Source organism: Orycteropus afer, unplaced genomic scaffold (assembly GCF_000298275.1).
Source record: "Orycteropus afer afer isolate SDZICR_OR568_19922 unplaced genomic scaffold, OryAfe1.0 scaffold00074, whole genome shotgun sequence".
Taxonomy (NCBI): Eukaryota; Metazoa; Chordata; class Mammalia; order Tubulidentata; family Orycteropodidae; genus Orycteropus; species Orycteropus afer.
This window is the reverse complement of record NW_006921661.1, coordinates 7,864,407-7,876,652: the sequence shown is the minus strand read 5'-3', so window position 1 is coordinate 7,876,652 and position 12,246 is coordinate 7,864,407. Positions and strand designations below refer to the sequence as shown.

At 40.4% G+C, this 12,246-nt stretch overlaps 1 protein-coding gene across 1 annotated transcript in view; it reads left to right on the top strand.

The window, feature by feature from the left end:
* The first annotated feature begins 6,095 nt into the window (after positions 1–6,095).
* Positions 6,096–12,246, top strand: part of MRPL48 (mitochondrial ribosomal protein L48) — a 119,840-nt gene continuing 113,689 nt past the window's right edge. The window contains exon 1 of the mRNA XM_007941041.1: positions 6,096–6,274. Within this exon, the coding sequence (XP_007939232.1) occupies positions 6,096–6,274 (179 nt within the window). The remainder of the gene's footprint in view (positions 6,275–12,246) is intronic.

The following is a 12,246-nucleotide window of genomic DNA, read 5'->3' as shown; positions in this document are numbered from 1 at the left end:
ATATATATATATATATATATATATATATTCCACTACCTTGAAAACATTAAGATATGGATGAATCTTAAAACTTGTCTCCAAGAAGAACAGGATTTATCTCACATCTAGTGTTTTCTATTTGCATTTTATTATATCCAAAGCCCAAGGGAAGAACCACAGTTAATAACAAGAATTTTTACTTTTATATATATCAATCTGGAGCTCAGGACACAAGTCTAAGCTGCAGATAGAAACTTGAGAGTCATCAGCTTACAGGTTGCAGTTGTAGTCATGAGGATGAATGTGATCACCTAAGTAGAGTATAGACTTAAAGGCCAGAACAGAACCTTATAGAACAGCAATATTTAAAGTCAGGCAGAGAAAGTAACCTGTGAAGAAATATCAGGTAAGGAGAAAGAGAGAGAGTGGTGACAAGAAAGTAGAGGGAATATATGGTGGAACATTTACATCAGGTAGATACACTCCTTGGAGCAATCAATCGTGGGAAGACAGAAGGGCAGAGTTTGCATAGAGAGATAGGGGGCAGGAGTGCATTTTGGGAGGGAAGGACACAGGGAAGAGCTAACTATAGGGAGGAAGTGGGGAGAGAGCTGTTACATTGTGGGGTATTGCAGTCAATGTCATGAAACAATCCTATGAACTACTGTATGGAAAATGAATTTGCTCTGTAATCTTTCACCAAAATCACAATTAAAAAAAAAAAAAAAAGAAGAAGAAAGCAAGTTAAGGGAAGGGAACAGGACATTAAGCAAATAGGCACATGAAATTTTTTGAAAATATAGAAATGTCTGATATATGATACAGGGTTGCTGTGAGTTGGGATTGACTCAAGGGCAATGGGTTGGTGGCCTGGGCCAGAGAAGTTTCAATGAATGATGGGAACAGAAGCCAGATTTGGGTTTAGGGATAAACGGGAAATGAAGAAGTGGAGGCAAGAGGTGAAGACTCCTTCCTTTAGGGAATTTGGCTCTAAAGGGAAGAAGAGAAATAAATGAGAAATTCAAGTTCAAGGAAGGGACGAAGATAGTGTTATGGATTGAATTATGTCCCCCAAAAAATATGTGTTATATATCCTAACCCCTATATCTGTGATTATAATCCCATTTGGGAATGTTTTTTCTTTGTTATGTTAATGAGGCAGTATATTATAGGATGTGCCTTAAATCAATCTCTTCTAAGATATAAAAAGAGCAAATTAAGCAAGCAAGCAAGTACAGCTGGGGGAAGATAGATGCCCAGCTACAAGAGATCTCCAACGAACCAAGAAACAGAAACTGAAAAGAGCTAAGGACCCTTCCCCAGAGCCAACAGAGAGAGAAAGCCTTCACCTAGGGCTGACGCCCTGAATTCCGAAGTCTAGCCTCCTGAACAGTGAGAAGATAAATTACTGTTTGTTAAAGCCATCCACTTGTGGTGTTTCTGTTATAGCAGCACTAGAGAACTAAGACAGTATGTTTAGTTTTGGACATATTCCATTTGAAGCAAGAATCCAAATAGTTGTTGTTGTTATGTGCCGTCGAGTCGGCCCTGACTCATAGCGACCCCTCCTTGGGTTTCCGAGACAGTATCACTACGGAAGTAGGATTGCCCAACCTTCCTTCCGAGGAGTGGCTGGTAGGTTTGAACCGCCAGCTGTCTGGTTAGCAGGCAAGTGTCTTAGCCACTATGCTACCAGAGCTCCCTCCAAATAGTTAGGGGTAGGTAATTGTTACATTTTGTTAGGAGTAGGAATTGCAGCAGATAGCTTAGTCCATGGTTTCACAATAAGAAGACCTGGGGAGAAGCTGGAAAGAGCAATGAGAAAGTTCCCTATTTGGTCACCAGGCAAACTCCATTTCTCAGAACCACTGAGCCCAGAAAATGCCCACAAGGATTTTTCATCTCTGTTCATTTCTAGGCACAGAAGTGATTCTCCAGCATTTATAGTGAAGAATATCTCTCCATGCTCCCCAGTTCTTCATTATCAGGAAGTTTTTCCTAATGTTTAACCCAAATTGTTCGTTTCAGAACTAAGCCCTTTAAAACTCATTGATGAAAAAGTGTTGGGTGCTGTTGTGCTGTTTCTATAGTTTACTAAAACACCAAATGTTCTCCAAAAATACTGGACCACATTTCTAACCTCTTTAGCCTTGGTTTCCACGTAAGTTTTAAATTAAATGATGTCTGTGAAGGGCTTAGCACAATGCCTATACGTAGAAAGAACTCAATATAACAGTTACTATCATTTGGAGGGAGAGAAGTTATGAAAAAATGTTTTCTAGAGATGTCACCCTCTCCCTCATTGGGATAGCATCCCTTATATATAATTTAATAGAAAAATTAACATTAGTATCTGAACTACAAACCTATTTTATTTATAAACTCATAAATTAGAGAATGCAGTTATTCACATTACAAAACTTTATCAGTTGCAAAGGGTTGCAGGGTTCCTTAACCTCCTGCTGTAGAGTTGCTTCTGACTCATGGCAATCTCACATGTGTCAGAGTAGAACTGTGCTCCATAGTGTTTTTTCAGTGGCTGATTTTGGGGAAGTAAATGACCAGGGCTCTCTCCAGAGGTGCCTCTAGGCGGACTGAAACCTCCAACCTTTCAGTTAGCAGCCAAGCTTGTTAACTATTTGCCCGACCCAGAGATTCCCTTTTTAGGACCAAAAAAACCCCAAGATCAAATCCATTGCCATTGAGTCAATTGTGACCCACAGTGATCCTATAGGGCAGAGTAGAAGAAGTGCCTCATAGAGTTTCCAAGGCTGTAAATCTTTATGTAAGTAGACTACCACATCTTTCTCCTGCAGAGTGGCTGTGAGTTTGAACCACTGACCTTTTGGTTAGCAGATGAACACTTTAACCACAGCACCACTGGGGCTCCCATTTTAGGACATAATCTGAGAACTCCACCCTCCTATCCCTGTTGGAAAGCACCCTAGCGGCATAGTGGGTAAGGCATTTGGCTGCTAACCAGAAGGTCAGCAGTTCAAAGCCATCAGCTGCTCTGTGGGAGGAAGAGGAGGTAATCTTCTTCCATAAAAATTTACAGCCTTGGAAACCCGAGGGGGGTCACTATGAGTTGGAATTGACTCAATGACAGTGGGTTGTATCCTTGTGGCATCTACCTAATTGCCCTCTATCACCAACCTTATAGTCTTGAAGAGAAAAAAGGTCCAGAAACTAATGTGATGGGACAGCATTGGCATTGCAAGTACTTCACATTTATCTTGACTTAGATACACAGTAGATGGACTAGAGTTTTTCAAGCTCTAATAGAGTGTACCATGTAAATTTCAGAAAAAGACATTTCTAGTATTTAGATAATGAATTAATGACTAAATAAGAATAAAAACCCTATTAGACCCCTTGCATTTAGTAAGTTCCCTGTAGATATTCAAGGGGCCAGGTGGCTTAGTGGTTAATCACTCAGATGCTAACCCAAATGATAACCCAAAGGTTGGTAGTTCAAACCCACCAGCCAGCCGCTCCACAAGAGAAAGATGTGGCCATCTGCTTCCATACAGACTTACAGTCTTGGAAACCCTATGGGGTAGTTCTACTCTGTCCTACAGAGTTGCTATGAGTCAAAATTGACTTGACGGCAGTGGTTGGATTCTGTAGATATTTGCTGAAAATGATTTTAAACTTCAGACGTATGTCCCTAATTAAACAAACAAACAAAAAAGCCAAATTCTACAAGGCCATTGTTATTAACTAGTTGTTGTTAGCTGTCATGGAGTTGCCCTCCTCCCCCACTCAAGGTGACCTAATATACAATAGAACAAAATAATATGATGCCCAGTCCTGTGCCATACCCATAATTGAATGCAGACTGAACCTAGTGATCCACCAGGTTTTCACTGGCTAATTTTCTAAAGTAGATTCTCAGGCCTTCAAGTTTATCTTAGCCTGGAAGCTTTGCTGAAAACTGTACAGCATCATAGTGACTTGCAAGCCTCCACTGACAGATAAGTGGTTTCTTGTGCATGAGGTGCTTCTTCTTCTTGTTATTTTATGTGCCGTTGAGTTGGCCCCGACTCATAGTGGACCCTCCTTGGGTTTCTGAGGTGGTTATCACTACAGAAGTAGATTGCCCAACCTTCCTTCCGAAGAGTGGCTGGTGGATTTGAACCGCCAGCCATCGGTTAGCAGTCAAGTGCCTTGCACTGAGCTGGAATTGAAATTGTCTCCCACATGTTGTTGTTGTTGTGTGCTGTCGAGTTGGCCCTGACTCATAGTGACCCCTCCTTGGATTGCCGAGGCAGTATCACTGCTGAAGTAGATTGCCCAACCTTCGTTCCGAGGAGTGGCTGGTGGGTTTGAACCACCAGCCTTCTGGTTAGCAGTCAAGTGCCGTAGGCACTATGCTACCAGGCCTCCCACATAGGAAGGGAGAATTATACTTGTGAACAACCAATGCCCTGTCTATTAACATACACTGGTGAAAAAATTTTTTAAATGATACTGTCAACTAGTAGGAGCTCTGGTAGCACAGTGCCTAAGACACTTGACTGCTAACCAGAAGGCTGGCGGTTCAAACCCAGCAGCCACTCCTCGGAAGGAAGGTTGAACAATCTACTTTCATAGTGATACCGCCTCGGAAACCCAAGGAGGGGTTACTATGAGTCGGCCTGACTCAATGGCACATAACAACAACAACAACACAACTGTCAACAACTCAGAAAGGGATCAAAATAGGAGATCCTGGATAGAGTGGGAGGAAAATGTGGAAAAAAACTAATAATCATAAAAAAGACCAGGCTTACTGATCTGATAGAGACTGGTGAAACCCCTAAGACTATGGCCTCTAGTCACCTTCCCTGCTTGGAATTGAACTCACTCTAGTGGCTTCTAGCCAAACGATAGGCCTATAAGGTGAACAATTTCACCAGGCAGATAAACCCCTAGAAAAATCAACCAAGGGAGGGCAGAAGGGCAGCATTTGTACAGGGAGATAGCTCAGAGGGCAGGAACCCATAAGAAAGGACACAGGGAAATGTAATCACAAGGAAAAAGTAGAAAGAGAAATGTTACATTATGGGGATTACAATCAATGTCATGAAACAAAATGTGTATTAAGTGTTGAATGGAAAATGAATTTGCTCTATACAGCTTTCATTCAAATCACACTAATTTTTTTTTTTTTTTTTTTAAGGGAGATAGCCATTTTAACTCTTGGTTTCTGACAGCGCATCTCTCTGGTAACTGGGCCAGGGAAGATTTAGATTTCTAAAAATCCTGGCATCCCAGGCCATATTAAAAGGGCATTCTATAAGCGTTATTCCTAAAATAACCTTTTGTTTTCTTTATCAAAGACAGAAATGTTTCTTTCTTTGTTAATACTGACCCAAAATAATCTCCAAAATCATAATTGTCTACTATCTTAATGATTTGAAGTATACATACAATGTCTGTCCTTATTCTGGGAGCAGAACTGTTTGGAATGTTTTACTCTTTTATGCTGTTTTTTTTATTGCAAATAAAACTTTACCCAATGATTTTTTAAACAATTGTTTATTGGCACAGGTTTTAAAGAGAACACTAAGTCTTAGTCGCAGCCGTCATTAACTTCCTGTGACCCTGAGCCCTCAAGCCTATCCCCCCCCTGTAAACTTTTAATTTCTCCCTGTAAAATTAGATGGGACTAGGATCCAGTGATCGCTAAATAAGGTGGCAGTATGTTTCTGGAACAGTTCACATTTACACCTATTGTGCTAAGCGTAATTATTAATAGTTCCCCCTTCGACTCTCCAAGGTGTCCCTATCTGGACAATAAATTATATAGCTACCCTATCTCTAAAGATCTCTGATTTTCAGTGGTTCTGATAACTACCTCGAGCATTAGGACCTTGGAAAGATTATGTGGTGACATCACCTCTGGAAAACTAAAATCCACAGGACTCCTGGGAATAGGAAGCAGCACAGACGTCTGCACTTCACACAAGCGCCCAGCTCAAGCGAAAATCATTTAATTGATAACCCACCTCTTTCCTTTGGGCCCCGAGAGCCTGTGACTAAGAAGAAACATAAGGAAGGAAAATGGGACTGAGCCAACGGTAGCAGCAACAGAAAACGGCCCCACCCTCCTCCGCCCGGTCACACTCATCATGGCTGCTCTGGCCGAAGTGGGAGGACTGAAAGCCCCACTTCTTGCAGTCCCCAGGGAGGGCAGATCCCTAGAACCAGACGAGCTTCCGCGGACCAATGGAGATAATCAAGGGGCGGGGACTAGCATGGGACGTCGGCCGGCGGGGCGATCGGCGTGGTTGCGGCCCTGCGAGTCTTGGTCGGTTGTTGGGCCTGCCTGCCAAGTTATACCCAGCCTTTGCGGTTGGAGTTTGCCCGTTGGGGTGCCACCGTCAGCACTTCCGGGTTCAACCCCAGCTGAGATGATCAAGTTTCCACCCTATCCAGTGGTCGTCCCTCCCCTTCAAAGCCCAGCCCTAGTCAAAGCCCAGCTGGCCCTTCCCTCTTCTTTGAGATGACTCATCCCTACAACCCGACTCCGAGATAAATTGGCGGCGTCAGGTGTGGCTTGACACGTTTGAACTTAAAACTTTTTTTCTTTTTCGATTATAAAAATACATGCATATTTTTAGAAAATTGGGGAAATTAAAGAAAGCGTAATGAGAATATTATTATCCCACCAATCAGAAACATGATTAACTTTCGTCATTCTTCCATTGTTTTCTATGTATGTGTAGATTTCAAGAGGAGCTCTGGTAGCATAGTGCCTAAGGCACTGCTGGCGGTTCAAACCCACCAGCCACTCCTCGGAAGGAAGATGGGGCAATCTACTTACGTAGTGATACTGGGAAACCCAAGGGGGGGTCACTATGAGTCGGTCTGGCTTGACTGTACATAACAACAAAAATAGATTTCAAGATAACCGGAACAATGCTGTTGTTATGCATTGTTTCTTACATACTAAGCATTTTTCTATGTCATTTTAATTGCATGCATAATATAAAATATTCCAAGAATGACTGTACCATAATTTTCAAAGTATTTTCCCACTAGACATTTAAATATTTTGAAGTTTAACAGGATAGTCTATTGGAGGTGGGGTGTGTAAGGAAGGAGAAGAAACAGAGACTGGCTATTCCACAGCTTTACCTTCCCTTTGTAAAGCTGTTTCACAAGAACAATTTTTTAGAGCCCTCAAGCTTTTCAGTTTTAGGATTTGGGAGGAAGATGAGGCAATCTACTTCCCTCAAGATTTACAGGTTTGGAAACCCAATGGAGTTTGCTAGAATTGGAATCAACTCTATGGCAGTGGGTTTTGAATTTTTTTGGTTTAGAGTATTACATTCTTGAGAAACTCAAAATCAAAACATTTCAGGGTGGTAGAGACTTTTAAAGAAAGATACACATGCAAATTTTCACCAAATGGAGGACTATCTAATGATCAAAACTTGGAATATCATCTTGTTCTAATACTCACTGCTGTTCAGTCCATTCAACTCATAGTGACCAGGCCGTGTCTCTACAGAAGTAGATCATCCAGTCTTCCTTCAGAGGAGTGGTTTGGGGGTTTGCCCTAGGCACTATGCCACCAGAGCTCCCTCAATCTCTCTCCTGTGTCAAAAAGGCCGTACTAAGTCTTCACAGACTCACTGGTCACAAAATAAGGTCAAAGACCTAAATGTAAAACCTAACACTATAAAAATCTTAGAAGACAAAATAGAGACAAACATAGGAGCCCTAATTTATGGCACAAATAGACTATCAAATCTAACTAAAAATGCACAAACAGCAGCAGATAAACTAGTCCACCGGTACCTCCTAAAAATCATATACTTAACGCTCATCAAAAGACTTCTCCAGACGGGTAAAAAGAAAACCCACAGACTGGGAAAAAAGTTTTGGCAGTGACATATTTGACAAGGTTCTAATCTCTAAAATACATAGAAAACTCCAAGACCTCAACAACAAAAAGATAAACAATCCATTTTAAAAATGGAAAAAGGAAACAAACAGAAATTTCACCAAAGAAGACATTCTGGCAGCCAATAAATACATGTCGAAATGCTCTCAATTGTTAGCCATTAGACAAGATGCAACTCAAAACTACAATGAGATTCCATTGCAAAAATTCTCTGCAAAAATCGCACTGATGAAAAAAAAAAACAACAACAACAACAACAAATTCCGCTGAAGTTATGGAGAGATTAGAACTTCTATTTTTTCTTTTTTTTTTTTTTCTCTCTTTACTCTTTATTGTAATTTGGGTGAAATTTTACAGAGATTTGGAACTCTTATGCACTGCTGGTGGGAATGTAAAATGGTGTAAGCACAATGGAAAATGTAAGGAGCTTCCTAAAAAAGCTAGAAATATAAATACCTTATGATCCACCAATCCCACTCCCAGGTATATAGCCTAGAGAAATAAAAGCTATGATGGGAATGGGCATATTCACTCCCATGTTCACTGCAGCCTTTTTTTTTTTTTCTTTTTATGTTCATTGTGATTTGGGTGAAAGTTTACAAAGCAAATTCATTTTCCATTCACCAGTTCATACATATTTTGTTTCATAATATTGACAGCAATTCCCCACAATGTAACAGGTCTCTCCCTACATCCCCCCCCCACACATAGTTATCTCTTCCTTGTGTCCTTTTCTATGCACTGCTGGCCCAAAACTTTCTCCCTGTGCACATACTGCCCTTCTGTTCTTCTATGATTAAGCATTCTAAGGAGTATATCTACCTGATGTAAATGTTCACTGTATATACCTGTCTGTTGTTTGGCTGGAAACCACGGGAGTGTGTTCAATTCCAGACCTGAAGGATAACTAGGGGCAATAATCTCGGGGGTCTCACCAGGCTCTATCAGACCAGTAAACCTTGTCTTTTTTATGATTTTGAGTTTTGTTCCACATTGTTCTCCCAATCTGTTCAGGATCTCCTGCACTGATCCCTTTCCAAGTGGTTGACAGTGGTAGCAGGGCACATCTAGCTAGTTCTTCTGGTATCATGGTCATACAGGCACTGCAGCATTCTTTACAATAGCAGAAATATGGAAACAACCTAAGTGCCCACCAACAGATGAATGGATAAACAAACTTTGGTACATACTCACAATGGAATATTACACAATGTAAAGAATAAGGATAAATCCATGAAACATCTCACAATATGGATGAACCTGGAGGACATTATGCTGAGTGAAATAACTCAATCACAAAAGGAGAAACATTGTATGAGACCATTATTATAAAAAGTCAAGAAAAGTTTACTCACAGAAAGCAACATTCTTTGATGGTTATCAGGGATGGGACCAGAGTGGCAAAATCACTTAGGAGATAGTAGGCATGTGCTAACTTTGGTGAAAGGAAAGATAATACACAATATGGGAAGTCAGCACAACATAAGCAAGGCAAAAACAGTGAAAGATACGCAAGAGTAAAAGGCAATAATGGTAAATACTATTAATATACAATCCTGCAACAATAGTAATAACAATGTATGAGTGAATACATAGATAGTTCCTAAGATGAACAGGGGTGGGAGGGCATATGGGAGTACACCCATGTGCGAAGATAGGATTGGCAGTGGATATTCCTATATATTTGTACATGCCACAAACATATCCATGTATATAATAGAGCACACAAAGGCTTTAGTCACGAAAACCTCTTAGCCATAACCAAACACCTCCCAGGACTGAGATACTGGGCTTGAGGGCTAGGAACATCTAGATCAATTGGCATAACATAGTCCATAAAGACAAAGTTCTACATCCTACTTTGGTGAGTAATGACTGGAGTCTTTAAAGTTTGTGAGTGGCCATCTAAGTTACAACTATTGGTCTCTTTCTGTCTTTGTCTTGTCTTTTCATGAGATGAGTCCTTCCTTACTTGCTTCATAAAACTGTGGTGATGAGAAATTGAAAAAATATATGTGAAGGTGTTTTAGAAAAAGGAAGGCACTTCTCAGCTGAAAGAAAGGAAGAAAAAATTCAAGCCTCAAGTTGAAATACTGAAGGATTCTAGGGCAAAATATTGAATGACACAGGAAACATCAAAAGAAGATGGGAGGAATACACAGGGTCACTACATCAAAAATAACTGGTTGACTGGCAACCATTTCAGGAGATAGCACATGATCAAAAACTGATGGTATGGAAGGAGGAAGTCCAAGCTTCATTGAAAGAATTGGCCAAAAACAAGGCTCCAGGAATAGATGGAATACCAACTGAGATGTTTCGACAAACAGATGCAATGCTGGAAGTTCTCACTCATCTATGTCAAGAAATTTGGAAAAGTTACCTGGCCAATTGACTGGAAGAGATCTATATTTGTGCCTAGTTCAAAGAAAGGTGATCCAACAGAATGCAGAAATTATTGAACAATATCATTAATATCACACACAAGGAAAATTTTACTGAACATAATTAAAAAATGGTTGCAGCAGCACATCCACAGGAAACTGCCAGAAATTGAAGCAGATGGAGCTTAGCTGAAAGCAGAGAATACCAGAAAGATGTTCACCTGTGTTTTATTGACTATGCAAAGGCAGTTGACTATGTGGATTATAACAAAGTATGGATAACAATGCAAAGAATAAGAATTCCAGAACACTTAATTGTGTTCATGTGGAACATAGACCAAGAGGCAGTCATTCAAACAGAACAAGGGAATACTAAACCAAAAAACCAAGCTTACTGCTATCAAGTTGATTCCAACTCATAGCGATCCCTCATTAGGTTTCCGAGGTGGTGTCTCTATGGACGTAGATTGACCAATCTTCCTTTCGAGGAGTGGCTGGTAGCAGGTAAAGCATGTGTCAGAGTTGTACCTTTTTACCATACTTATTCAACCTGTATTCAGCTGAGCAAATAATCCAAGAAGATGAACTATTTGAAGAATGATAACATCAGAATTGGAGGAAGACTCATTAACAATCTGTGATATGCAGATGGTACAACCTTGCTTGCTCAAAGCAAAGAAGACTTAAAGCACTTACTGATGAAGATCAAAGACTACAATCTTCAGTATGGATTACACTTCAACATAAAGAAAACAAAAATCCTCACAACTGGACCAATAACCAACATCATGATAAAAGGAGAAAAGATTGACGTTGTCAAGGATTCAATTTTACTTGGATCCATAATCAACACCCATGGAAGCAGCAGTCAAAAATCAAAGGATGTATTGCATTGGGAAAATCTGCTGCAAAAGACCTCTTCAAAGTGTTAAAAAGCAAAGATGTCACTTTGAGAACCATGATGCACTTGATGCTTGGGTCAAGCCATCATATTTTCATTTGCCTCAAATGCATATGAAAGCTGGACAATGTATAAGGAAGACTGAAGAAGAGGATGCATTTTAATTATGGTGTTGATGAAGAGTATTGAATATACTATGACCTGCCAGAAGAACAAATGTATCTGCCTTGGAAGAAGCCATGGAAAAAAGGCATAGCAATCTGCTTACATACAGATTACAGCCAAGAAAGCCCTATAGAGCAGTCCTACTGTATCACATTTGGGGTTATCATGTGTCAGAATGAACTAAATGACAAAGGGTTAAGTAGCTATTGAAGGTTTGTGGTGTGTGTGTGTGTGTATTGTGTTTAAATCATGATTTCCATGTGTCTTTCAAGAAGGCTGTTTTGGGGAATATACTGGAATGGGAATGAGAATGGAGGCTGATAATCAAGTGGAAGCCCAGCACAATAGTTCAGGTAAAAGGTGATGAAAATGGACCTTGGGCAGTAGATGTGGAGGTAAAGAGGAGGGAGCATTCAAATGAAGAGATAGACTGGATAGCTGGAGATGAAAGTCAGAAGCTCTTATCTCATTAGATCAAGAGATACACTATCTTCTGAGGAATTTACTTCAAAAACTAATTTCACATCCTGATTTTGTAAAATCTGCGCCTATATCTCTTCATCTCAGGTTTCCAGGCAGGAGACTCACATTACAGGTTATGAGTGGTTTGCTAGAGTGGAATTAAAGAGTTTTTTTGTTTTCCAGTGCACATATGAAGAAGCTCTAGTGGCACAGTGGATAAGGCATTTGGCTGCTAACCAGAAAGTCAGTGGGCTCAAATCCACTCTGCAGAAGGAAGATGGGACAATCTACTTACATAAAGATTTACAGCCTCGGAAACCCAATGAGGGTCACTATAAGTTGGAATTGACTCGAAGGCAGTAGGTTTGGTTTTTGGTTTTTAGTACACATATGACATCTGGGGGACCCAGGTAAGGGTGGTACGAGAGGTTTCCAACAGGGAGACAAACTTGTCTGTC